General features: G+C 46.6%; 1 protein-coding gene across 2 annotated transcripts; it reads left to right on the forward strand.

Annotated features, from left to right (window-relative positions):
- The first annotated feature begins 20 nt into the window (after positions 1 to 20).
- On the forward strand, positions 21 to 25,970 carry ABCA5 (ATP binding cassette subfamily A member 5). 2 transcript variants are annotated; one of them, XM_010721461.3, is made up of 38 exons: positions 21 to 1,645; positions 2,521 to 2,725; positions 3,567 to 3,728; positions 3,946 to 4,043; positions 4,845 to 5,074; positions 5,977 to 6,118; positions 6,306 to 6,494; positions 6,789 to 6,936; positions 7,235 to 7,403; positions 8,783 to 8,841; positions 9,258 to 9,368; positions 9,546 to 9,721; positions 9,961 to 10,080; positions 10,331 to 10,469; positions 10,735 to 10,825; positions 11,010 to 11,149; positions 12,751 to 12,870; positions 13,754 to 13,955; positions 14,199 to 14,368; positions 15,097 to 15,230; positions 16,300 to 16,437; positions 16,651 to 16,764; positions 17,054 to 17,224; positions 17,714 to 17,827; positions 17,950 to 18,087; positions 18,199 to 18,273; positions 18,917 to 19,008; positions 19,367 to 19,487; positions 19,571 to 19,688; positions 19,810 to 19,901; positions 20,058 to 20,233; positions 20,719 to 20,794; positions 20,876 to 20,970; positions 21,239 to 21,358; positions 21,492 to 21,641; positions 22,095 to 22,174; positions 22,436 to 22,491; positions 23,056 to 25,970. In XM_010721461.3, the coding sequence occupies exons 1-38, from the start codon at positions 1,541 to 1,543 to the stop codon at positions 23,161 to 23,163; spliced, it is 4,944 nt and encodes a 1,647-aa protein (XP_010719763.1). In that variant the 5' UTR covers positions 21 to 1,540; the 3' UTR covers positions 23,164 to 25,970. The 2 variants fall into 2 exon arrangements, with proteins under 2 accessions (XP_010719763.1, XP_003211600.1); XM_003211552.4 differs by having other exon boundaries at positions 3,570 to 3,728.
- The last annotated feature ends 17 nt before the right edge of the window (positions 25,971 to 25,987 follow it).

Here is a 25,987-nt window from a genome sequence, read left to right on the forward strand (position 1 = left end):
AAAGGAAGGGGGGGAAAAAAAAAAGGAAGGAAGAGGAGGAGTTTTCTTGCACCTGTGTCCGTCGCCGCTGTGTAGCAAATGGTGCTTATTTATTGTGGTGCGGTCGGTGTTTGCTGCGCGGAGGGGTTGAGGGGGATGCGGGGCTGAGCCGTATGCGTGGACATCAGAGCACTGCCAGGCCGGTGTTTGGGCTGCGGGAGCCCTTCCTGAGCTGCACTGCTGGTTATTTTCTCCCTCTAAGGAGCGCTAGCGCTTCCTACGTGCAATTAATTAGAAAAGCAGCGATGACCCCGGGATTGTTTTGGCTGAGGTGCCCGCAAGGAGCCGTGTTCCAACCGCTTCTGTCAGTGCAGCGCCTGGGGATGTTTGAGGGCTGAGCCTTTTCCTTCTGTGCAGTGCTGTGCTCCAATAGAGATGCCTGTGCTTCTCCCTGCCCTGGGGGCTGTTCCTCCCCCCGGTTGTGCTCTCCCGCTCCATAGCGCTGTGCAGCAACGCCGTCTCATCTGGGGATGGCAGATTGCAATGCCAAGAAATAAATGACCGTTTTTCTCCCTCCAGCCCAGACGGTGTGAATGGAAGTATGGAAGAATTCCAGCAAAGATGTGGAGTTACTGTTGGTTTTTTTGTTGGTTTTTTTTTTCTTTCTTTCTTTTATTAGTGGATAAAATGTAATTAAAGGAGCAGTAAATGGCCTTAGCAATTGATTCTGATCAAATCAGCTTGCCGTTAAAATAAGAGTGAGAGCGAGGGCTGGGTTTGCCGCTTTGATGCGGTGGTTGTCAGTGGGGACCTCAGCAAAGCTTCTCCTGCAAACACTCAGCAGCCAGGGCTGTGCAACGCTGTGCAATGCACCCCCAGCACCGCGTGCTCCAACAGAGCCGTGCACTGGTGCTCCTTCGGAGTGCTTCAAGCAAAGCTGGTAGCAACAGTGCTGACATCCGAGCAACCTCGTCTGTTTCTTCAGCTAGATGAGGACAGTGTTCCAAAAATAGGTTGCCATCTTAAAATACAGCGGAGGGGGGAAGCTGAAAGCATGTGTTGTCTGAGAGATAACAGAGAAAGCAGGGCCTGCTGCAGAGCTGCTCCCTGGGTGCAGGCACCAGAGGCCCAGGACCCCTTGCATAGGGGTATGGATACATTCTTAAGGTCTTTCCTGATGGAAAGGTGAGTTGGGACCAGTTGTGCTGGTGATGCAGCACTCAGCCCAGATGCTTCTGCCAGCCCTGAGCTCCCATCCTGTGCATGGGAATGGTGTTCTGCTATTGGTTTTAACTGACCTTCATTAAGGTGAACATAAGCCCAGTTTGGCTTGTGAGCTTGCCTGAGGTGCAGGATTGCTTCCCAGATTTCTCCTTGTTAACAAGTAGTAGCAATTTCCTGATGCAACAGGCACCCGGCACGCATACTGGAAGGCGTTTTTAGAGATACCAAGCAATGCAGCTGCCTGGCCTTTGCATTTCAAATTACTTTCTCATTTTGTGTTGATTTAGTTCAGTTTTGTGGGGTTTGTTTGTTTGTTTTTCCCCTTAAGGCTTGAAAAATGGCACCAAATGCTCCGAGAGAAGCGGGAGTGTGGAGGCAAACCAAAGCACTCCTGTTCAAGAACTGCCTCGTGAAGTGCAGGACCAAGAAAAGCAGTGTCCAGGTGAGCAGATCAGTGCGGGGGGCAGTGCTCTGTTTTACGGCAGTACTTCTGAAGCCTCAGGGTCTGCTCTGAGTTCTGGTTTGAAAAAGGCTTTTTCCAAAGGCATTTCACAATCCTTAGCCTGGAAATTCATCTTAAGAACATATGGCGTTATCCAGGAAATATTCTTGAATGAACATGGCAACCTTAGAGCATTTTCCAGAACATTTGCACCCTTCCTAGCAATCACAGCTGGCCACTAGAGCAGAACTACACCTCTCCAAAAGGTTTTTCTGTTGTAAATGTTCAGCCCTATGCATAGGTGATGTGTACAATGAGTTTTGAGGTGAACAAGATTAATGCAATGCTAGGCTAATTGTTCAGTGGTTCATGGTTTGCTTTGTTTCTTTCCAGCTAGCATAAGCTTGCAGATATTTGAAGCATGCATAATTACTCCTTTGTACCTTAAATTGGCTCCTCAAGTTACCAATGCATGCCATTAAAATCCTGCTTTGGTGCCAGGGAAGGATTTGGCATTGAGATTGTTATATCAAGAACATTCCGGGAACTTTACTGTAAAGTAGTTACATTCACAGTCCATTGTCTGAGCTCTGGGAGTGAGGGGGGATGGGTCGATGGTTGGACTTGATCATCTTAGAGGTCTTTTCCAACTTAATGATTCTATATGTGAGCATGGGGGAGATAGGCTGATGGTGGGAATTCATCATCTTAGAGGTCATTTCCAGCCTTAATGATTTTATATGTGAGCGTGGGGTGGATGGGTTGATGGTTCGACATCTTAGAGATCTTTTCCAACCTCAGTGACTCTATGAACCCACTGTAAACTCTACAACTGTTCTTTGAAGCCTTCGTTTTTCCTTTGTTTCTTCCCACAGGAGGTTCTTTTCCCTCTCTTCTTCTTGTTCTGGCTGATCCTGATGAGCATGATGCACCCACATCGGTGGTACGACGAGGTCCCCAACTCCAACCTGGGCGTGCTGGACCCCTCAGTGCTGGTGAACTTGGTGGTGGGATACACACCACCCACCAGGATGGCCAGGGAGATCATGAGGAAGGTGGCTTACGATAACTTCGAAGACGGTACTCTGAGCTGAGCAGTTGGCTTTTCTGAGCTTATTTCCTTCTGTTTAGTGAGGCTCGCTCTTATTGCTAATGATAAGGGAAAAAAAAATTCCATCTCAGATAAAGAACAGAATGCGAGGGTGGTTTTTGCTTGATTAGAACGTGCTCTGGCACTGCATCCTGAATGTGCTTATTGTGCTGCTGTGGCAGCAGCGAGTGGTGTATAGCTACAGAAAAGGTTCTCAGAGGGCCCAAAGAGCCCCTGAACCACTGCAGGGCAAACTGCAGCTGCCCATGGCATCCCTGTACATGTTCAGAAGGTGCTGCTGCCCTGCAGACTGTTCACATTGAGTTTTCTATCCCAGGGCTTCTATCCAAACAGCATTTCTTTTTTAGTGATGATTCCAATTAACACTCTCACCTTTTCTTTTGACAAGCATACAGAAATATTTTTAAGTGCTTTGCCCAGGGGGCACATCTAAGCAAAAAACAATATATCCCAAACCATTCTGATGTATTTTTTGTTTGGTACCCTTGATTGTCTTCCTGGTTGTGTTCATACTTCAAAGGTACCACTGAAAGCAGCACAGCCTCATGCCTGTGTTTTCATTACAGGTATCCTCATCTGCTTTCTGCCTTTATGTTTCCCTTCGATTTACTCACCTCAGTACCAAGCAATAGTTCTGCAGCTTCAGGAGAATGCTTCCTTTACTAGGACAAAAATATAGCTCTATGTATATCCCAAAGCAAATAAATCATTAATGATTAGCATGGCTTTTCTTTAAAATAAGCAGCATCACACCCTTTTCCTTCCTGCAACCCCAGCACGTAAATCAACACGATAATTTCCTCCATCCAGCAGGCCTCATCACAGAGGAGTATTTAAGTGAAGAGGATCTGGAAAAGGCCAGTGCTTCCAAATCCTCCAACTTCGTGGGCATTGTGTTCAAGGATGCCATGTCCTACCAGCTGAGGTTTCCTGACATGGTGGCTATGGCTTCTGTTTATACAGAGTCAAGAGGTAAATGTTGCATGCCCTTATGTGGGGGATAAACTGGAAAATTAGACCTTTTCTCTTCTTTTGGTCTGATGTTGTGTGTGTATGCGTATAAATGTGTGTATATTTATTTTTGGAAGTTGTTTTCACCTCTTATGAGGCATGGCCTCATCTATATGTTGGTGCTGTGGCTGCTCTATGCCCACCTTCTTGCTTTTCACACTGCCTTGCTGTTCTGCAGCCAGCTGTTCCAGCTTGAGAATGAGCTGTGAGTCCATCACATACTGGACCTCAGGATTTGCAGCTCTGCAAGCATGCATCGATGCAGCCATTATACAGGTCAGTCCAAAGAAATGCTGCAATACCACCACTGGGGTTCAGACCATTGAACCACTGAATGTTTGGGGTTGGAGAGGTCCTTAAAGCCCAGCCGGTTCCAACCTCTGCCATGGGCTGGTTACCATCCTACATCATAGACTCATTAAGGTTGGAAAAGACCTCCAAGATCCCTAACTCCAACCCCAACCCACCCTCACTGTGCCCATAACCTCGTCCCTCAGTGCCGCATCCCCATGCTTCTGGAGCATCTCCAGGGATGGTGACCCCCCACTCCTTGGGCAGCTGTCCCAGTGCATCACTTTTGAAGAAGAAATTGTTCCTAATATCCAACCTGAACCTCCCCTGGCTCAGCTTAAGGCCATTACCCCTCATGCTATCAAAGTTGCCCTGGGTCCCATGGGTTACCTCTAGGGATAGGGCACCCACAGCTCTGAGCATCAGTCCCAGGCTCTCACCATTCTCTGAGTAGACGACTTCCTTCTCACATCTAACCTAAATCTCCCCTCTCTTAGTTTTACACCCGTGCAGATCCATGAGCTCCTGAGAGTTTCTGCATTGTTGTCTTCTAACCTGTACAATGCCACACCAAAAACTAGCTTGACTCCAGTGATCTGCCACACTGCTTAGTTTGTTTGCCACATCTGACGCAGAAACATTCTTGTCCAGCTGAATAATGCAGACAATTCCCCCTTGCATCCAAACGAGCCCAGTGCACACCAGCATTAAACAGAGCTGCCTTGTCCTTGGAGCAGGGCTGGGACGTGAGGCACGGTGTGAGCCCTGCTCTTCCTTCCCTGGCAGCTGAAGACCAACCAGTCCGTGTGGGAGCAGCTCGAGCTGACGAGGGCCACAGCGATGGCAGAGGCAGCCGTGATGGAGATTGACAATTTTCCTCGTGCCATCATTTTGATTTACCTCGTCATTGCTTTCTCGCCCTTCGGGTATTATTTGGCCATTCATATTGTGGCAGAAAAGGAGAGGAAGCTGAAGGAATTCTTAAAAATACTGGGACTTCACGATACTGCCTTTTGGTACGTATTTGCAATGGGCCTGGCATGTAATTAAACCAATTTAACTCCATAATTTTCATATGACGCAGGGAGCAGCCCAAACAAGAGATTTTAATGTGCTTTCTTACTGGAATGGAAGTTGTCCCATGTAGTGTAAGGCAGTTGGTTTTGGTGTTTGTTTTTTTTCCCAAGTCAGAGGATGTGCTAATTCAAACATTGATAATTGCTGCGATAGAAAGAGCTGAGCTTTGCCTACAGCTTCTTTGTTTTTCCTTCTGTTTTTTGCTGTGTTTCTGCCCCAGACCACTCTCTGACATCAGTCCCCTCTGTTTGTGGTGCATCTTTGGTCACAAACCTCATTACTGATGAATTGGATCCTTCATGGCTATGGTGCCCATTGCAGGACTCCAGCAACACGCATTACGTTTCTGCTTTGGGAAATTGTGGGATGCAATGGGGATGGTCCATTAATGTAGCATCTGAAAAACCACTAGGAGACCTTAGGGAAGTATTCTTTACCACCGGTGCATAAACCACAGCTGTTGGCTGAGGTCAGAGTTGCTTTTGTGAAGGAGAGGGTTTTATTATCCACCCAGCTACTGGAATGACCAGTGTGTTAAATTTTAAATAGAATTTCTTTAATTATTGAAACCTTCTGCTCAGTTTCCCGCTGCTGGTTAAACGAGGAAATTAATTATGCAAGTTTGAAAATAAAGACAAAATGATGAATCACCCAGGTGTCCATCTTTGGGGTGCAGTGGGTGTGCTGCAATGCTCAGAGCAGCTCCAGGGATGCTCACAAGGGCTCTTGTTTTGCCACAAGCCTGTCTGTGGTGCAGCCTGGAACGTGAAGGAATATAGGTTTGGCTCTTTTTGCATGTTTTGGTCTGGGGGTTCAGCTTTTCTCCCGTTTTTGCCCATAGGCTTTCCTGGGTGCTGCTGTACACCAGCCTGATCTTCGTCATGTCCATTCTGATGGCTGTGATCGCCACGGCCTCCTCTCTCTTTCCCCAGAGCAGTGCCTTCGTGATATTCCTCCTTTTCTTCCTGTATGGCATCTCCTCCGTAAGTACTCTGGGTCCTGCTGAGTTTGGCAGTCCCACCTGCGGATGTGTTCCTTCCCACCTCATCCTGTTCTCTCTGCTAAAACACGTCCTTAGGACAGGGCAGCGTCTTTCCAATTTAGATTTTTCTGTCCCTGCTATTTCTTTGTTTCTCTCTCTATTTGTTCTTATTTGTTATCCATCCTTAGGTATTCTTTGCCCTGATGCTGACGCCTCTCTTTAAGAAGTCAAAGCACGTGGGTATCGTTGAGTTCCTGGCCACGCTGGCTTTTGGGTTTGTGGGGCTGAACATCGTCCTGCTGGAAGACTTCCCCAAATCCTTTGTGTGGCTCTTCAGCCCTTTGTGCCAATGCAGCTTCCTGATCGGCATCGCGCAGGTAGGGATCCTCCTGCCGGGAGCCATAGAGATCATTTTAAATCACTTAATTATTTTATTTTTTAATTAAACTATTGGTGGGGAAAAGTACCTATCTTCATAGCTCCTCGTGGTGCTTTTAACACCAAAGTAAAAAAATAATGTCAAAATAAAAAGCATGGTAAAAGTGAAACACCGTGCAGCTTTACCCCTTGTGTTTGTTGCTGTGTTGGTCGCTCTTTAGTTTTGTTCTGCTGCATGCCTTGCCATGCTGGTACGATGCAGGTGTGCAGCACCTTTCTGTGTTTGTTGGCAGGTGATGCATTTAGAAGATTATGAAGACGGAGCAACGTTTTCAAATCTAAATCATGGTCCTTACCCACTTTTTATCTCCTTAATTCTACTGGTGCTGGACAGCATATTTTACCTGCTGGCAGCTGTCTACCTCGATCAGGTTATCCCAGGTATGTGCACGAGGGAAGCTGGGCTGGGGTGTGAATTGCTGCAGTCCCATGCCCAGCTGAAGGCTGATAGAACCAGATGATGCTCTTTTGAAGCTGGGAGAATTTGGGGTCTTTTGGTGATGGAAACGATGACTTATGTGGATCATGTGTGCATGGCCTGCAGAATCCCTCCTCAATTAGGACATGGGCTGGCTCCCAGACTTCCAGCAGGGCAGCTCCTAGCTTTTATAGCCACAACCCATAGGCTGAGGTGTATTTAATGTTCCTGTTAAGTTTTCTTTTTCCCTTTATTACCCAGGGGAGTTCGGACTGCGCCGCTCGTCGTTTTTCTTTATGAAGCCCTCATTTTGGTCAAAGCGCAGGAAAAATTATGAGGAATTGTATGAGAGCAGCATCAATGGCAACCTCAGCTGCAGCGAGATGGTCGAACCCGTGCCATCCGAGTTCCAGGGGAAGGAAGCCATCAGGTACAGTGCTTGCCTGGATCACCTCAGCCCTCAACATGTAATGTAAAATATGACAGTTCTTCCCATTTCTCTAATCCACTGATTCAAATGGCATATGGTATGCATTGCAGCGACTTTCTCTGCTCAGTGAAGCCCCACCATCAGCTAGATGGAAACTGAGGGCAAATCACTGGGCTTAAAGAGAGGGTTTGTTAGTGTGCCGTGCTCCTTCAGCTCCCAGCCCAGCTGGTTTTCTGTCCCACAGGATCATTGCAGATGCCGAAATGCCCTCTCTGCTGGGAGGGGTTGTTTTCTGGTAACACTTGGGCTGAGCTCTAGGTTTGTGCAAGTGCTCTTTGCAGGCCAGAGGGGAGCTTTGTGGTTGTGTTTCCCAGCTGTCCTATGCAGGGGGTTAAACAAAACTGGAAAACAGAGGTGTGCGCTCTCATTGTTCGCTCTGTTTCGCCTTTGCCCGCTGTCTTGCACATGGATGTTGTGTGCTTTTAGTAGCATCTGCAGAGTCTTTCCCCTAGTCCTTGTTTTCAGCATTGTTCATCCACGTGGCCCCATGTGAGCTGAGGTCTCTCTTTGCTCCCCTTGGCTGACTGTGCTGTCTCACATAGAGTGCTGTCTGTGCTGTCCACATCTCTTTGGGTGTCTGCCATAAGGTAGAGGGATCCACTTCTAATCAGAACATTCCCAAAGGTCATTTTTACCTTTCTCATCCTTGCTGGACTCTTTCCATCGTGTCCCTTTGCCAGCTCTCATTTTCCCATTGTCTTGTCATCTTTGCACTTTGTTGTCTTTCACAACATTTCTCACGTCATTCTATATGTCTGTTATTTCCTCCCTAGTCTCTTTGTCTAGGTGTCCATTTCTCACATCTTGCTTTCAGGTAAACTGAAGGGTTTTGTTGGTGTTTTGTTGTATTTTTTCTCTGTTTGAAAAGCAGTGGGGCTGGAAAGAATATTTTCGCCTTTCTTGGCAAGAAAAATGCTTCTTTTTGGCTCATTTTGTTGGAGAGCCATCAGAAATCATGTCTTTGGAGCCTGTTGCACTAATACTTCTTTTCCACAAGTATCTGTTGGACCTGCTGTCAGTTTGTGAAGTTGCTGTACAGTGCCTTTCTTTGGCCTCTGGTGCCTTGTTTTGCCATATGAAAGAGACAGAGATGGAAATAATTTGATCTTCCTTCATAGGAAATGCATGAGTTGACAAGAAAAGCTTTCTGATGGCAGGGTGGAGAAATTCTGGGACAAGATGTCCCATCCCTTGCCTTGCCTCTGTGGCTCTTAGGCCTGTTTTGTGCCACTTCAGCATGGCTGTTGTGCAGTGTTGATCATTCACAGTGACATGCAGAGATCTTAAACCAGCTTATACAATGCCGTGTCTTCTTTCAGAATCAGCTGTGTTCAGAAAACATTCAGGAAAAAAGGGGAAACTGTGGAGGCTCTCAGAAGTAAGAACCCTTTAGCTGTTCAGCTGCTTACCAGGTGCAGAAGAAGAGCAATAGCTGCATTGCTGAGTGCTTTTTGTCTTTCAGTTTGGGCTTTTTGGTTTCTTTCAGCGGGGTGGGACTTGGAGCATGTTTGCTGGATGTGCTGTACATGTTCTCTCTCACTCCTTGGTTGTTAACATGGCTCACCAAGGCCAATGTGGTGACCCCTCTGCCCTTGTTAGGGTTACAGCCACCCCTGCCCCATCTCCCCATCCTCTCACCTTGTTTCCCTGTGGCACAAAGTCGTAATGAAGCCGGGAGGTTCCACCCAGCAGAGCATAAATGCATACCCCATATGGCAGTATTTGAATTCACCCGGCTCCAGGTGCCGTGAGCGCATCACCAACCTCTACTCTCCATGTCCTCCTCCTGGCCAGACCTGTCCTTTGACATCTATGAGGGGCAGATCACAGCTCTGCTGGGGCACAGCGGCACTGGGAAGACGACACTGATGAACATCCTCTGTGGGCTGTGTCCCCCGACAGACGGTGAGCCAGGAGCTTTGCTTCTAAAACCATTCATTCCCAATTATTTCTGTGAATAACGTCTCGAAGTCCTCTCCTTGCCCTTATTGGATTTCCCATGCCTGTTTTCTGGCTGGCTGTAAAAAAAATAAACAAACAAAAAAAACCATCTTACCATGGGCTGCTGTGGGCTTTTTGTAGGGTTTGTCTCTGTCTATGGGCACAGAGTCTCCGAAATCGACGAGATGCTCGAAGTGCGGCGCATCGCAGGCGTGTGCCCACAGTCTGACATCCACTTCGATATATTGACGGTGGAGGAGAATCTCTCCCTCTTTGCTGCCATTAAAGGAATACCTCAGAATGACTTGATACAGGAGGTAGGTTGCTTGTACCCCAGTATTATGTTATGTCACAGAACTGCAGAATCTTGAGGTTGGAAGAAAGTGCTTGGTATCATTTAGTCCAATGTTGACCCATTCCTTTTTTCCTAGCAACCTAAAGCACGCATAAAACATTTAAATCCTATCAATTTAAGTGCTAAACTTAATTATTCTGAACTAGTTCTAAAAAGCCTGTTTCTTGTTTTTTAACCAATAAATGCTTCCTGTGTGTGAAGGTGCAGAAGGTGTTGCTGGATTTGGATATGCAGCCCATCCGAGATAACCAAGCCAAGAAGCTCAGCGGGGGACAGAAGCGGCGGCTGTCGGTTGCCATTGCTGTTCTTGGGAACCCAAAGGTGAGGGTTTCCAGTGGTTCAGCCTTCGTGCATGAGGATGTCAAACCATTTGGTAAGGGCAGAAGCTGTGCATTTGGTGTCTTTATGAAATACAGAGCTGGGAAGCGCTGCGATATTTCCCATGTGCTTTGGGCAGCTAACTAGCAGCTGCAGACCAAAGAGCCCATACCTGTTGCTGAGGCAGGACTTTCTGAGCCCAGCACCTTGGACGTGCTCGTGGCTTTGCAAACACTTCTCCTTTTGCACAAAGGTTTTGCTGCTGGATGAGCCGACAGCAGGCATGGATCCCTGCTCACGGCACATTGTCTGGAACCTCCTGAAGAACAGAAAGGCCAACTGTGTGACGGTCTTCAGTACTCACTTCATGGATGAGGCAGACATCCTTGCTGGTTAGTTGGGTTTTGGGACCACTTGGCAGTCTTCTGGTTCAAAGGGCCTTCTCCATTCTTCTTCATTTATTATTATTGTTGATAATTTGCTCAGGGAAGTGGTGGTATCACTGGAGGTTTTCAAGAAAAAGGGATGTGGCATTGAAGGACATGATTAGGGGGCGTGGTGGGGAGGTATTGGGATTGGACTCGGTGATCTTAGTGGTCTTTTCCAACCTTAATGATTCTGTGATTATTATTATCATTCTTATTTATTGATTTCTAGATCGTAAAGCTGTGATTTCTCAAGGGATGCTGAAATGCCTTGGATCTTCTCTCTTTCTGAAAAGCAAATGGGGAATTGGCTACCGCTTGAGGTACTACTTCTGTGTGTTATCTGCTGCGTGGTATCACCTATCATTAAGAGAGAACCCCACCCCAGAAAACAGCCTTTTATCATCTTCATTCTGAATGCTCGGTGTTCCTCAGGGTGCTATTCCTGATACTGGCATCAGGACGAAAGCTAGCTTTTAAAAGCCAGTTTCTTGTGCATTTCTGTAGCATGCATATTGATGCCTACTGCAACACGGAAGCCACAACCTCATTGATCAGGCAGCACATCCCCACAGCCAGCCTGATCCAGGAGAACACCCAGCAGCTCGTCTACACGCTGCCACTCCGAGACATGGACAAGTTTGCAGGTACTGTGTTGGATGGGGTGGCTGTAGAAGAGAAATCCAGCAGGGACGGGTGTAGCTTGCGTTACTTACCAAATTGCTGTTTCTCCGTTTGTTTTTTTGGCTGAAGGTCAGGCAGTGAGGTTTTTCACAGAATCACAAAATGGCTGGGTTGGAAGGGACCTTAAAGCCCATCCAGTTCCACCCCTGCTCAGGGTAGCGATGCCCCCACCAGCTCAGGCTGCCCAGAGCCCCATCCGTGACCATGGGACACCCACAGCTCTCATGTCTAACCTAAATCTTCCCTCTTTTAGTGTAAGACCATTCCCCCTTGTCCTATCACTGCCTGTGTGAAACGATGATCTTCGTCTCATTTATAAGCTCCCTCTCAATACTTAATTGCTTTAGTTCTCATATGTTTCTCAGCAGGTGAGGGCCTTTTGCATTCTTTAAGGGGCTGTGATATGTTAGAAGGTACCAATAGCAAATTCTGGGGAGCTGCTTGCAGCAGAAATATGAGACTCCATTGTCGCAGAGCTCTGTGTCCAGCAGAAGCATTCTGTTGCAGTGAAGCCAGAAAGTCCCACAGCAGTCCCCTTGTGTGAGCCGCAAGGAGCATCTTGTCCTCACACTGACATTTGCTGCTGAGGGAGAGAACAGGAAACAAATGTGTTGGTTTCACTAGATGGCAGCAATTATCTGATTTTAATTGCACACAGTGTTCCTTGTCCATCTCCCAGCAGGAGATGGAAGAAACGACGTGTCCTTCTCTTGCTATGAAATGCCAAGGAGGGATCAATACTGATGTGAACGCAGCTCATATTTCATAAATGCTCTTTTCCCATTGCACTTAACTAGTTAATAATTGATTATCTCTACCTTTAGCAGTCACCGTGTGTGCTTTTGAAAAACAGGCACCTCTGTGCATGACCGAACTGATTCCTCCAGAGTGGTTGAGGTCAGGCTTTGCAGCTGAGGAGGCTTGCTGAGAACTGGGGGGTGTCCAGGAGCTCTTCCCATCTCATGTGTTGGCTTCAGAACTTCTTGTTTTGTCAAGTGCTTCATTTCATAGCACTGACGTAGCACTGACAGAAGCCTGATGATGGTTTCTACCTAATAAGCACACTCTGTCTGAATGTGATTTTGGTCTCCTATGCATAGCTATGCATATCACCCAGGATCTCCTGCCCAATTAGGCTGGCTTCACACACACCTGGGTGATCTTTATTTATTTTTTATTTGTTTCTCTATTTATTTGTCTGTTTGTGCAGTTGCCCAGTGGTTCTATTTGTAAATTCTCTCCCTTCCTGATTGGGATGAGCTGTCCTGCAGCACTGTTCTCAGGATAAGAATCCAGAACCCTTCCAACTCAAGCCATCCTAAACCAGCGCTGAGCTTTGGGATGCTGATGAGCTTCCCTTAGGCCACATGCTCTGTTTTCCATATCTGACTGTGTAGTTAAGCCAAAATGAGCCTGTCCCACTGTGATTCCAATGCCGTGACCATTTCCTTTGAGGTGAAGCAGCCACATTTACACAGGATGCCTTAGGTATGTGGAGCATCCTGGCTTGCTGGAGGACCTGTCAGGAGCACAGGGCAAGCAGTGTGCTCCGTCCTGCCTCCAGGCTTGTTCTCCGACCTTGACACCCATTCCCACCTGGGCGTGATTTCTTACGGCGTTTCCATGACGACACTGGAGGATGTCTACCTGAAGCTGGAAGTTGAGGCAGAGATTGACCAAGCAGGTGGGACAGCCCATGGCACATTCCTAATTTTCCTTGTATTCGGTGTGCTCTGAGTTAGTGGAGCAGTGTCCGTGCCCCATGGCTGCTTGGAGGAGGTTTGCTGCAGAGGCAGGAGTTAAAAATCCCCCCTCAGATGGCTGTGTCCAGCAGCACAGGGCTGCTTGGGCCTCACGTTGTCCCAGGAGTATGAAATATGCAACGAGAGAAACACAGAAAAGCAGTGAGCTGGGTGCTGAGAGGTTCTGGGAGGATTGGGTATGAGTGCTCTGCCGACTTCATCTCTTCTGTGATGAATTTTTCATCCACTGTACTTACATCTAACTTCCCTGCTTCATAGTTGAGCTTTTTAGGTCTTTTTTTTTTGTCGTTGTATTTTAAAAGTGCTTTATTTACATCATGGAACTTTGGGGAAATTGTGAAGGCGCAACATAAAATCTATCTCCAGCCTTCTGCGTGGGTGTGAGAAAGTTCAACAGCTGGGTGTGCTGAATAATGCAGGTGCACACCTAGGCTGATGGAATGAAACCAGGGCAAGTCTGCATCATCTGAGTGTTTGTAGGCTGCTCGTTTTGTTCTTCCTAGGATAGAAATTTGCATCAGCTGCTTTCAGTGCCTGATTTATGTGCAGTTCAGAGCTTTGGGGTATATTGGTGTCATTGGGATTGAGATCTTTGAGGTGTGCTGGTGTCACTGGGATCAGAGATTTGAGGAGTGCTGGTGTCATTGGGGTTCAGAGCTTTAAGGTGTGTAGTATCTTGGTGCTACCCTGAGCCTGGGGTGGGAGCAGACGGTTTCTCAGTAGTGATGGCAAAGAATCAATGGCCCTTGAGCTACCTCAAGCTTTACCATCCTCCTGGTACCATGTCCCTCTCTTCCATCACAGATTACAGTGTGTTCAGCTCCCAGCAGGCGCAGGAGGAGGCAGACGTGAGCTCGCAGGATGACATGGAGCAGAGCCTGCTGATGCTGCCAGAGGCCAGGTCAGCCCCACAGAGCAACGCAGCCCTGTGGAAGAAGCAGGTTTCCACCATAGCCAGGCTTCACTTCCTCAGCCTCAAGCGTGAGAACAAATGTGTCAGAGTGATGTGAGTATCAAGGCCTTGTGGTTTGTACACAGAATCCCCAAAACCAATTTGAATCGTGTGGAGAAATGGCAGGCTGCAATTTGTTTGTGTTCAGATATGACTGTATAAAATGCGAGGCTGCCCAGTGCCACTGAGTAGCTGCACGTTGGGGTGATGTTGCTTTAACTAACGTGCACATATCCTTGGCACGCATTTGCTGAGCTTTTAATAAGATCAGACCTTTTCTTTCTTTCTTTCTTCCAGGTTGTTGCTTTTTCTGATTTTTCTCGTCGTTCAAATTCTGTTTTTTCTCACACACCACTACATCAAACATTCGCTCGCTCCACTCAGGCTCTCCCCAGAGCTGTACCTGCTGGGGCCCGGGGAGCAGCACCACAAGTACAGGAGCCGGCTGCTGCTGCAGAACTCCACAGGTGGGGAGGCAGAGGAAGAGTGCAGGATGGGGAGGAGGGTGTTGGGGGCAAATACCAAGTTTGGGATATTTTCCCTTAATATGAATTCAAATGAGGAGTTCCCGTGGCCAGATGTGGTAGAGGGAGAATCCAGAGGGTTGGCTTTAGAGATCCTCCTCTCACCCCTGGTAGTGCTGTGCTCACTGTGTCTGAGGGAACAGAGGTGACCCGTGTGAAGGAGCTGAGCAGGAGGACATTTGGATGCATTATAGTCTTGCTACAAAGCACTTTGTAAAATTACTTTCTGTTTCAAGTTAAAATGTTTAATAGTGGGTAGCAGCAGTGTGGGCAGTAGAAATGAACACATCTTTGAGAATTTGGAGCTTTGCACTCAATACAATCTTCAATCCTCCAGATATCATATTAAAGTGCCACCAATTTCCATCTGCTAGCTCGTTCTCTGAAGCCCTGAGTATCCTGGTGATGCCCCTTGGCGCACTGCTTCCTACTGTCACCTCCAACTGGTACTACTGAATTGAATAATACAACCAAAGGGTCTTCTGAGTTCCTGGGAGGGCTGCTGAGCAGGAAGCACAAATAAAACCTTTTGTGGTGCTCAGAACAGCAGAGACCTCCTTTTGGTCATCATGTATAACGAAAGGGTTGTCGCTCATTGTAGGGTTGTGAAAACGCAGCACTAATTCTGTGTAAAAGGCTGCAGTCTGATGATGCTTTCCCATCTCTTACAGACTCGGATATCGATGACGTTGTCCGTTCTCTTGGCAGCATGAACGTGCTGCTGGAGATGTTCAATGGCAGCGATTACATCTCAGCTGCGCCTCACAGTGCAGGATTGAACGTGTACGACCTCGAATCCCAACAGGTGAGATGGACAGACAGACAGGCGGTCGGACACACGGCCTTGCTCTGCCCAGCTCTGGCTTCCTGGCTCTGTACCTGATGGGGTGAATGCTGATCGCTCACTGGAGGTGGTGGGGTTGAAATTTCATCTCTGCTCTTTGAGTATCCGGAGGCAGCTCTGTGTATTGGAGCTGTGGGTTGTTGTCATCAAGGAGGTCAAATTTAAAACCAAAAAAATAGTCTCAAGTGTTGAATTATATAATCAAATAATGTCATATAACAGCACTTACGCAAGAGGACTGCAGAAAGGACTTGTGTTAACAGAATGGAAATACGATCAAAATAAACGTTCTTTCGTAATAATAATTATGGTAGATTAATAAAACTCCTCTTCACCCTTTTCCCTCACAAACACACGGAAAGCCAAGAGAAATATTTTACTTCACGATAGACTTGGCGTATGGGTTTATTTTTCACTTGCACTGGCTGAATTACACTGTCTGACAGAGTTATAATTCCATGGCACTCCCCTCTGTAAAGAAAAATGAGCATCTTGGGCTGTGCGTGTTCATTTCAGTACGGTCACTAAAGGAGCTGAGGACAATTTTAACACTGGGGTTGTACTTCATCTCCAGCAAAAGAAATGCTTTGCAACGTGCCAGCTCTGTCTCACGTTCCCTTTTTAATTCCTTGCAACTGTTAATAGTGCTGTCACTGCAGGCTTTAGCTAACGTAAATTGTTCCTTGTCTGTTTTTCAGATGCATTAGCAAGAAGTTATGAATGCAGATCCTTATGTGTTCTGTTTTTCAGTCTGTAATTGGCTGGGACATCATTTGTCACGGTGTAACAGTTGCATGAAATGTTTTGGGAATTTATTCCAAATAATTTGTTCTCCGTGAGCATGACTGTTTTACTGAATTAGTTTGTGATCTAACCACCCTGGGCAGCGCACAGCTTCCTGCAAAGCATCCTCTGTCACGCAGAGATTTTTATTGTTGTTCAGGTTTAATTAACCCCACAGGAGAGCTCTCTCAGGGTGTTGTTACCCTTCGTGCAGAATAATGAATGTAACAAATGCTTCTCCTTCCAGAACTACGTTTTTACAATCGTCTTCAATAGTACCATGGTGCACTCCGTGCCAGTTTTGATGAACATCATTAGCAACCTCCTTCTGCGTGCTCTGAACGTCACCGAGAGCATCCAGGTCTGGAGCCACCCCTTTGTCCAGGTGAGCCAACCCAAATCCCTTCATCCAGGTGTGCATCAGCTGCAACAGGACTGGTCCTAAAGCGGTGTTAGAATAATGCAGACTATACCTTTCAGTGCTTGCAATCATGTTCCAGTCATAAGCTTATATGCTTTTTGGGGATTTGTCTTTTTTATTTTTATTTTTTTGGCTCCAAAACATTCTAGTACTGAAGAAATCCCCTTTGTGTTTCAGGATCTTCCAGACACCGTTTTCAAACTAGAGATTTATTTCGAAGCTGTGCTGTTGGGAATCATTGTGACTGGCATGCCACCCTACTTTGCCATGGAAAATGCAGAAAACCGTAAGGTAAACTCTTTATGAAGATCACAAGATCTTCACAGCCTTGTGGTTTCTTGGGAAAATCTTGGGAAGTGTTTTAGATAGTGCCTTGCAAGGCACAAGGAGCAGCACAGCTCCAGTGCTGGCAGCATTGGGTAGAGCAGATTTCAAAAAGTCCTTTGGCTCTCCATGGGAATGGAGTGATAAATGGGTAACACGCTCTTATCTCATGTCCAAGTGATGCTTTGTAGAGAAAATTGAGATCCCACTCGTGCACCAGAGATGAACGTTGTGGGTTTTCCTTTCCCCACCACAGCTCAGGGCGTACACACAGCTGCAGATAGCGGGGCTCTACCCATCGGCATACTGGGCTGGCCAGGCTCTCGTGGACCTCCCACTGTTCTTCTCCATCCTCGTCCTGATGCTGGGCAGCCTCTTTGCCTTTCACTATGGCATTTATTTCTACGCTGGCAAGTTCATGGCTGTGGTGAGTGTGGCTGGGCAGAGCACATATGGGTGTGCTTTTAGTGTCCACAGAAAATCCACGATCAAGGCTCATGGTGCAGAGGCATCAACATGCCTGCATCAAAACCAGTTCTATTTCTGGAAAAAGAATTTAGTTTCAGGATATTTGAGGGGTACGGGATTTCATTCAGGCCCAGAACAGAACAGAGCTTTAAAAATACAGAGCCACCCAAGGCAATGCAGCATCCCTGTTTGCTCTATCTGATCTTTGCACCGCTGTCAGCGGCACCCGGCTGCCAACAAGGTTGCAGTGACTTTGAGCACAGAGCAGCTCTGCAGTGAATTGCAGTGTGTGATTAAGTGGAGAGGGCTCCAAGTTTTCGTGTTGTTTGCATTCAGAGTGGGTTTGTCTGGAATTGTGTTCTCCCAGTTTCTTTTCCAGAATCTGTTTTTCTTCTCTAATGTGGTTTGGGATGGGAGCGCTGTGCTGACATATCTCTTCTCTTTGTAGCTTTTCTGCCTCATTGGCTATGTTCCATCGGTCGTGCTGTTCACCTATGTGGTCTCCTTCACATTTAAGAAAGTCCAAAACACAAAAGAGTTTTGGTCATTTATATACTCAGTGGTGAGTGACTCAGCTTTGGTAAAGTGGGAATTAAAACAAAAAAAATAAATGAGACAACATATCCCTTGAGACTTGGAATTGAATGAAAATGCCTTTTTTTCCCCCTTTTTCTTCTTGTACAGACAGCTTTGCTGTGTATGGTTGTCACTGAAGTGGCATTTTTCCTGGACTTCGACACGGTGACCACTGCCCTGCATTGTGTCTTCTGCACCTTCGTTCCCATCTATCCCCTCATTGGCTGTCTGATCTGTTTCATTAAGGTAAGGGCACGGAGCATTTGTAAATGGCTGAGCTGAGAGCAAAGTGCAATGTGGGATGTGCTGTTTCTAGTGGGTAATTTCTTACTTAAGCATGTTTTTTATCATTTTCAGGTCTCATGGACAGGCAAACAGAAGAGAGGGGAATACTATGACCCATGGGATAGGCTCCTGGTAGCAGTGATAGCCGTAAGTATGATTATTTGTCCTGTTTCCTATAGAGAATTGCAGACTCCCATTGAGATGCCCTTTCTTTTTGGGCTTTTGTACAAATAAAACTTAGATCTAATGCTGAGCGTCACTGGAGCCTGCTGCTTTGTGACCTGCTGCAACTGGAACAGTATCAGTAAAATGTGCTATGCTTACCAGCTCAATATATCCTCCTTCAGTAGTGTTATTAGCAATGCTGTTATTAATCGTGATTATTGTGGGAGTCTGTACTAATGGAGCTCCAGAGCAGGGGAGAAAATAAGCAGTTCCTCCTAGAAACCAGGTAGTTGCCGTGAAATCAAAGCAGCCTTTTCCTATCCATGGAAGCAGGGATGTAGTGATGTGGATGTGATGATAATGGGTCAACAGTTGGACTTGGTCAACTGATTGACTTAGTCATTGGTTGGACTTGGTGACAACAGAGGTCTTTTCCAACCTTACCAACCAACCTCCGTGGTTCTATTTCATCATCTCAGAACCATCAGCATTTCTGTGGTGGTGAAGAGTTGTCCTTCATCACGCTGCTGGGGGTCTCCTGTAGGGTCACCAATAGGGTCACCTGTGGGATCTCCACCCTTGAAGGATTAGCAGTGCTCTGATGGGCTGGACCTGTGTGTTTCAGCCCTATTTACAGTGCATCGTGTGGCTCTTCCTGCTGCGGTGCTTCGAGTTGAAGAGTGGAGGGAGGACCATCAGAGAGGACCCATTCTTCAGGTGGGTTTCTCTGTTGAGTTGACTTTTAAGAAGGAGTAGTCTGAAGGAGCAGTTCTTAAAAACGGCACTGGTTGTTGTTATAGCTGTAGGGAATATAGCAGGAGATGAAATAGCTGTGCTATATCCCATCCCAAACATCTAAAGAATCTGTTATCGTAACATCATTTGTCTGAAACCCAGTTGGTAAAGTGCAGAAATATATTTTTTCTATTTCCTTGTGAGTCATCTTTGTGCAAAATTGGGAATCTTAACAGCAGTCTATATAAAAATAAGTAGTTGTTGAATGCAGAATTTTTTTTCTCCCACGTGCAGAATTTTTCACCTGAATTCTGGCATCCTGGTGTTTTCTTCCCCTTAGGAAATGCTCTAAAAAAGCAAAGTCCTGGAAGCTGCCAGATGCTCCGTGCAATGAAGACGAGGATGTGCGGGCGGAGAGGCTGCGGGTGAAGGAAGCATTGAGCAACCCCAACAGCGAGGAGGTAACACCGTGCCCTGACAAGGACAGCCCAAATGCCAGACCCATCATTCTACAGGCCTGGTGGGCTCTTCTGTCCGTCCTCAGGTGCCAGCGATCCTGGTCAGCAGCCTGCACAAAGAGTATGATGAGAGGAGGGAGTTCCTTCTGGGGAGGAGAATAAAGAAAGTGGCCACGAAACACGTCTCACTCTGCGTCAGGAAAGGTTTGGGTTGAGCTGTTGAGATTTTGGGTGGGGTTGTTATCTTTATTATTTTTTTTTTTAAATATGTTTTAATTAATTGATCTGATCTCACAGGCAACATTTTGTGTTGTTCCATCTTTAGGAGAAATCCTGGGGTTGTTGGGACCTAACGGAGCTGGGAAAAGCACGCTGATTAACATGCTTGTTGGAGAAGTTGAGCCAACCAGTGGGCAGGTAGAGTCTTTCTGCAGACATTAACAGAAAATGAATCCATTTTGCATTTGTTTTACTAGTACTGGTCTTCTTGGATGTCGTATGTAACATGTTAACACACACAAAAAAACAGTTCTAAAGCTTACAACGTTGTCAACTTCTATGTTTCTTGTGCAGGTCCTGATGGGAGGTTGCTCTCCTGGAGGGAACAGCGAAGATGACTCCATTCAATTTGTGGGGTACTGTCCTCAAACCAACCCGCTCTGGCCAGATATCACCCTGCAGGAGCACTTTGAAATTTATGGTGCTATCAAAGGAATGAGTCAGGCTGATGTTAAGCAAGCGATAAAATGGTGAGTGGTTTATTATAGACACCTTGGAGGTTATAGCTGGTGAATGGGTTTTTTTTCCCACTTTCTTTAACGCATTTATTTTTTTTCCACTCAAGTTTATGATGGAATCACTTTAGCCAATTCAGCAAGTGTTAGTTTGTGGCTTAGGAGATGAAGATTCAGCCACGCAAAATTCAATTGGTATTTGTGTTGTTGGGTTTGTTGTTTTCTTTTTGATTTCTGAAGTTCTGGGGTCATCCTTGGCAGGGGCTGCAAGAAAGCAAGCCCAGAGCTCAGAGACATGTCTGGTTCTTGCCTCAGAGTCCCCACAGACATGGAAGTGCCCAGCTCCCATGCTGCTCGTTGCTTTGCTTTTTTTTTTTTGTACAAATATGCATAACTGAGTTCTTTATGTGTATCTGTGGAGGTGTGGTGTGATGAGAGAAAAGCTGACCCATCATACACTGCCTTCTGTGGGATTCTCATCTCCTCTTCTCGTTCCCCAGCATCTCAAGTGCCCTGGATTTTAAGGACCACCTGCAGAAGACGACAAAGAAGTTGGGCGTGGGGCTGAAGCGCAAGGTATGGGAGGGCTCCCAGGGCTGCCACGGGGCTGCGGGCAGGGGGTGTTGTGTCCTCACCCCTTCCTTTCCTCCCCCTCAGCTCTGCTTCGCCCTGAGCATGCTGGGCAGCCCCCGCGTCACGCTGCTGGATGAGCCCTCCACCGGCATGGACCCCAAGGCCAAGCAGCGCATGTGGTGAGTGCCCAGTGGGAAAGCAACCCTGATACCAGCACCAGTGTGTGCCTGCACTGCTGCCAAGTGCTGACGTTCAGGTGCCTTTAACCACAGCAGCGGAAGGACTGCAGAAGCCAGCAGGAAGCAAACACGGAATGCATTTCTCTCTTACAGCAGCTCTATTTGCTGGTTCCCTTGTAGCATCTTCCCAACATCTCACGCAGAGCACCGAAGATGGTTTTGCTGCTCCTTCAAGTCACGTCCTGCTTTACCCTTTGCTGTTTTGCAGGAAGGCGATCCGAGCTGCCTTCAAGAACAAGGAGCGGGCTGCCATCCTGACCACACACTACATGGAGGAGGCAGATGCCGTGTGCGACCGTGTGGCCATCCTGGTGGCTGGGCAGCTCAGGTATTGCTCTCCAGGGCGGGCTGCTGGGGGCTGAAGGATTCATCCTTTGGGAAATGCAGGCGGACAGCTTTCTGTTCTATTTTTTCTTCCATCTGAATTTGACTATGTCATGATGTGTCTCTGCGATTGGCAGGTGTATAGGCACCGTTCAACACCTGAAGAGTAAATTTGGCAGAGGATACTTCTTGGAAATGAAATTGAAGGACACAGCAGATGTACAGCAGGTGGAGTACCTGCAGAGGCAGATCCTGCACATCTTCCCGAACGCAAACCGTCAGGAAAGGTACTGCTGAACAGATAGGCAAAGCACTCGCATTTGTGCAAGCCTTTGGTTTCACAACAGCTCCTTCCTATTGAGTAAGGAATGCTGTAGTACAAATGTTTGCAAAAAAAATACATGTAGCATTTAAAAACAAAACATTTTGCAAGTCAGCAAAGCCGCAGTGCTGCACTGCTGGCTGGTGCTGGCACAGCAGATGCACACCCACATTTCTGCATAACCTGACAGCTTCCTTCTCTGGAAACGGTAAATTCTGAGTCTCTGAGTCACTGAGTCCCTGCCCTTAGCTGGAAACTCATGGTGGGAGGGTGGAACACCCCTGTTGTCCTGTGTGGTGATGGCCCAGCAAAAGGTGTGTGGAGTCTTCAGAAAATGAATTTAAATCCATTTCCTTGGATATTCGTATTTTTGCTTTGTTTCACCTGAAGCTGATTTTGCTTTGTTTGTTTCTTTCAGCTTTGCTTCTATCTTGGCATATAAAATCCCTAGAGAAGACGTACAGTCACTTTCACATTGTTTTTCCAAGCTGGAAGAAGGTAACTGAGCACTCGCCACATCCTGGGTGGTATCTTTCTGTCTCCCACAGCTCTTCACGTGTCTTCATTCACTGTGAAAAAGCACTTACACATTTCCATTTAAAATCCATTGAATGTATTTTTTTTCCTCTGCTATTGACGCTCCCATCTCTCTTTCTTGTGAAGCCAAAAGCATGCATGTAAAGCTTTAAAACACTTTAGATCCAATTTCCTCAGTTAGCAAAGTGTTCCTAAATGTGTTTTCTTGCGCTCTTTTAACAGTGAAATACGCCTTTAACATCGAGGAGTACAGCTTTTCTCAGGCAACTCTGGAACAGGTACGTTGAAGCAGGTGGTGTTCCATGGATGTGACCATGCCATGCTATGGCCCTGCTGGTTTTCTGGTTGTTTTTTTCTGGGGCTGGAAAAAAGCACCAAATATTAAAGATTCCCACTTGAATCTGCAGCAGTATGTTCTGTATTTGTACAGATTGTCTTGTGGCTGAGTTTGTTCAGGCATAGACTCATGGAATCATATGGGTTGACAGTTGGACTTTATGATCTAAGCGGTCTTTTCCAACATGAATGGTTTTATGATTCTATGATCCTGTGATAGGATGAGAGGTAATGGCCTTAAGTTGTATCAGGGGAGGTTCAGGTTGGATATTAGGAACAATTTCTTCTCCAAAAGAGTGGTAATGCAGTGGCACAGCTGCCCAGGGAATGGGGGAGTCGCCATCCCTGGAGATGCACCTGAACTGTGGGGATGTGGCACTGAGGGACGTGGTCAGTGGGGCGGGCTTGGGGATCTCGGAGGTCTTTTCCAACCTTAATGATATATTCTAATATTCTATATTAATATATATATTCTATATTCTATACTTCCACGATTCTAATTCAAGGTCTTTGTGGAGCTGGCCAAGGAGCAGGAGGAGGAGGAGGGCAGCTTTGGCACACTGAACAGCACACTGTGGTGGGACCGGACACAGGAGGACCGAGTGGTGTTCTGAACAGTGATCCCAACACCGCTGTGCTGGGGGAGCTGCGTGGGAACTTCAGTGCTGGGACAGAGCAGGAAGAGAATGGCGTTCAGGAACGCTGATCATTGATACCTGAGGTGTGCTGCAACTGCGGAGCAGGCGGTGAGGATCCCTCTGTATCCTGACTGCTGGGAAATTCCTGCTCTGCCGGTTGGTTCCCGGTTTGCACAGAGGGAGGAGATGCTACTGGGACGGCCGCTGGTCCCCTGGGGCTGGTGGTTTAGCACGGCAGCTCGGGATGGCCTTGTGGAACCCTGCGTCAGGGCAGCACCATCCCCAGAGCATCCTTTCCTGCTGCACCATGCTCCTGCTGCTGATCCATCCCTGCCCCTGCTTAGAAGGCACAAATGCCTAGAAGACAGGCGCATAAATCACTCCACTGTAGTCATATTCACTGCAAACGAGTTCTTGAAGTGCACTGCAGGCTCAGCTTACTGTCCAACCGACCTGGAGCTGCTCATTTGCAGATAGGACACAGCACTCATCAACTCTTGTGTTCTTTCCTACTGCAAACTGGCAGATGTGACTGCTGCATGCTGCCAGTCCTGGCAACACCAATGTGTGTAATGCATGCGCTGCAGGGTTCAATAAGTCTGCAGAAGTGGATGCTTTTTCCCCCAGCTTTGTACAAGTACAAAGGCATAGCTGTGTAGTTATGGGATTTGCAGAAATGTACTTCTTATCTTTGTTCAAAGCAGTCTAATTCCTTTTTTTTTTTTTGGGGATGTGATGACATGTACCCTGCCAGCTGTTCCTGGAGATCCGTTCCTTCTTGGCAGTAGATGAGCAGATGCAGCACTGTTCCCTCATCTATCTTTGTTGTGGTCACAGTGGGTAACCCAGCAGTGTGCTCAGCATGCTGTGCTTCCTCCTGGTGCAGCAGCTTTGCAGTCACTCTAATAAACCCAAAAAATAAGATCCCAATTCACGTCTTCACAAGTAAGAATAGTGCCTTTATTTTGCATCAAAGCACTACAAATAGAATTACATTATCCTTTATCCTAAGATGCAACAAATATATGCTTAAAATATATTATTTTCTACACAAAGCTGTCATCACTTTTTTAGTTTTGTAAGTGAAATTGAAGATTAGCAGTTCATTGTGTTCTGCAATGAGCAAACGTAGTGATGTGTTTTTATCAAAGCATTGTCTTCATAACTCATATCACTTGTGTATCTTCACTTCAAAGTTAGAAAACACCTTTTGTTTGTCTTGAGAATATTCAGAAATGTAGCGATTCAGGCAGATGATTGCATCCCAGCTGTTGTATGAAGTCTGCCACAGTGGTTTATCATCACATTGAGATCTCAGATCTGTTTTCCTTTGCCCCAGTGGAAATGTTTCTAACCAACATGGGGAGATGTGAACTCTGTGTACAACTTTTGCTTCTTCCTTCGTCCCCATAGACTGCAAATAAGAGTGTAGAGTTTGCCTTGTGGTTGGGTCCCTGAAGGTGTTCCCACAGCTGCAGAGCAGATGGGTTCACATTTGTGTCTCACAGCCCTTTGCCGTCCATATATGTCCAAGATAAGTGTCCCCAAACCCACATTTCCACCATCTCTGTACATGGTGTTTGCCAAGTGTCCTTCACACGTCTATCCTGCAGCCTAGCATACACTTCTTTCATGTAACAAAGGTGCAGTTCTGAGCTGTTAGCCTTTGATGGCTTTGTTCCTTTTATTCTCTTTCAGTTATAGAGTTAATAGACTGTAAAATAGTTCTATACAATAATACTTCTGCCTGGGTAACATCGCCTTATTTTGAATAATTCCATGTTGTCTGACCTCTAAAGTAGACCCTACACAAACTTCGTTAGCATCTAGGTTTCCTCAGCTTGGTGCTCCTCATCTTTACCTTGGTGTAACCTTGTGGGTGGTGGCACCATGTTTGTGCAGCTCCACCTACAAAGGGTTGGGCTCATTGAGTTAGCACTGGGGGATCTTCGTGGTAGTGTTTTGTTGGTGCAGCTCCATGTGTTGGAATCGGGTTCATTGAGTTACCCACGTGTTTGGGTGGGATCTTCTTTGTGGTGGTGTTGTGTTTCAGGGTGGCATATATTGTCATCCCCAAACGTCTCTGGAACCGTGGTTTACTGTTGTCAGAGGTCTTCCAACGTGTCATATGGTGTCTGTAATTGCCAGAACAAGGAAAAATATGCAAAACTAAACCATAGAAGTAGAATTACACTGTAGGCTAGAACTTTACTCCTGCATATGCAAGTCCCTTTGTTGAGCTGTTAGCGGTGATATTCCAAATTCCAGCCCTTGTGTCCCTGCCCAGGTGGTGCTATGGGAGGTGGAACAGCTGGAGGTGACACAGAGCAGGATTCGGGCCATGAGTCTTTGGGCAAATCAGTGGTGCCTCTTTCTCAGACATAATGGTCTTCAGCTTCTTTGCAGGGTTGTTGCGATGATAATTAGCTCCAAAACTTTGGAGATGCCTTTACTTCGAGTGTTGTTATAAGAATGTATTTTTATATGGAGGGATTTAATGCATACCAAAAAAAAAGTCCTTATTAAAAATACTTGTACAGTGAGTGAAGCCTCTAACGTAGCCAATATTCAGTGTTCTGGCAGCAGAAAACAGAAGGTAACAGCTCTGCACATGCCATGTCTGTAATGCTCCTGATGTTGGAATCGGGCATTTGAATCTTTTGTGATTAATTTCATACTTTTTTTTTTCCTCCACTTAACCATTATGATTCTGTTTGTAAAGCTGAGGGTTTCCCTTTTCCAGCAGAAAGTACTACCAAAATAAAGATGGATTGGATTGTTAAGTGCCTGCATTTGTTTG

The sequence above is a fragment of the Meleagris gallopavo genome, chromosome 20, assembly GCF_000146605.3.
Source record: "Meleagris gallopavo isolate NT-WF06-2002-E0010 breed Aviagen turkey brand Nicholas breeding stock chromosome 20, Turkey_5.1, whole genome shotgun sequence".
NCBI lineage: Eukaryota > Metazoa > Chordata > Aves > Galliformes > Phasianidae > Meleagris > Meleagris gallopavo.

Bases quoted from the DNA above. Each gene is read 5' to 3' on its own strand.
- ABCA5 (XM_010721461.3), top strand. From the start codon at position 1,541: ATGGCACCAAATGCTCCGAGAGAAGCGGGAGTGTGGAGGCAAACCAAA. The intron at 8,842-9,257 runs GTAAGAACCCTT...CCTCCTGGCCAG, and splicing joins AACTGTGGAGGCTCTCAGAA to ACCTGTCCTTTGACATCTAT. The intron at 21,642-22,094 runs GTACTGCTGAAC...TGTTTCTTTCAG, and splicing joins AACGCAAACCGTCAGGAAAG to CTTTGCTTCTATCTTGGCAT.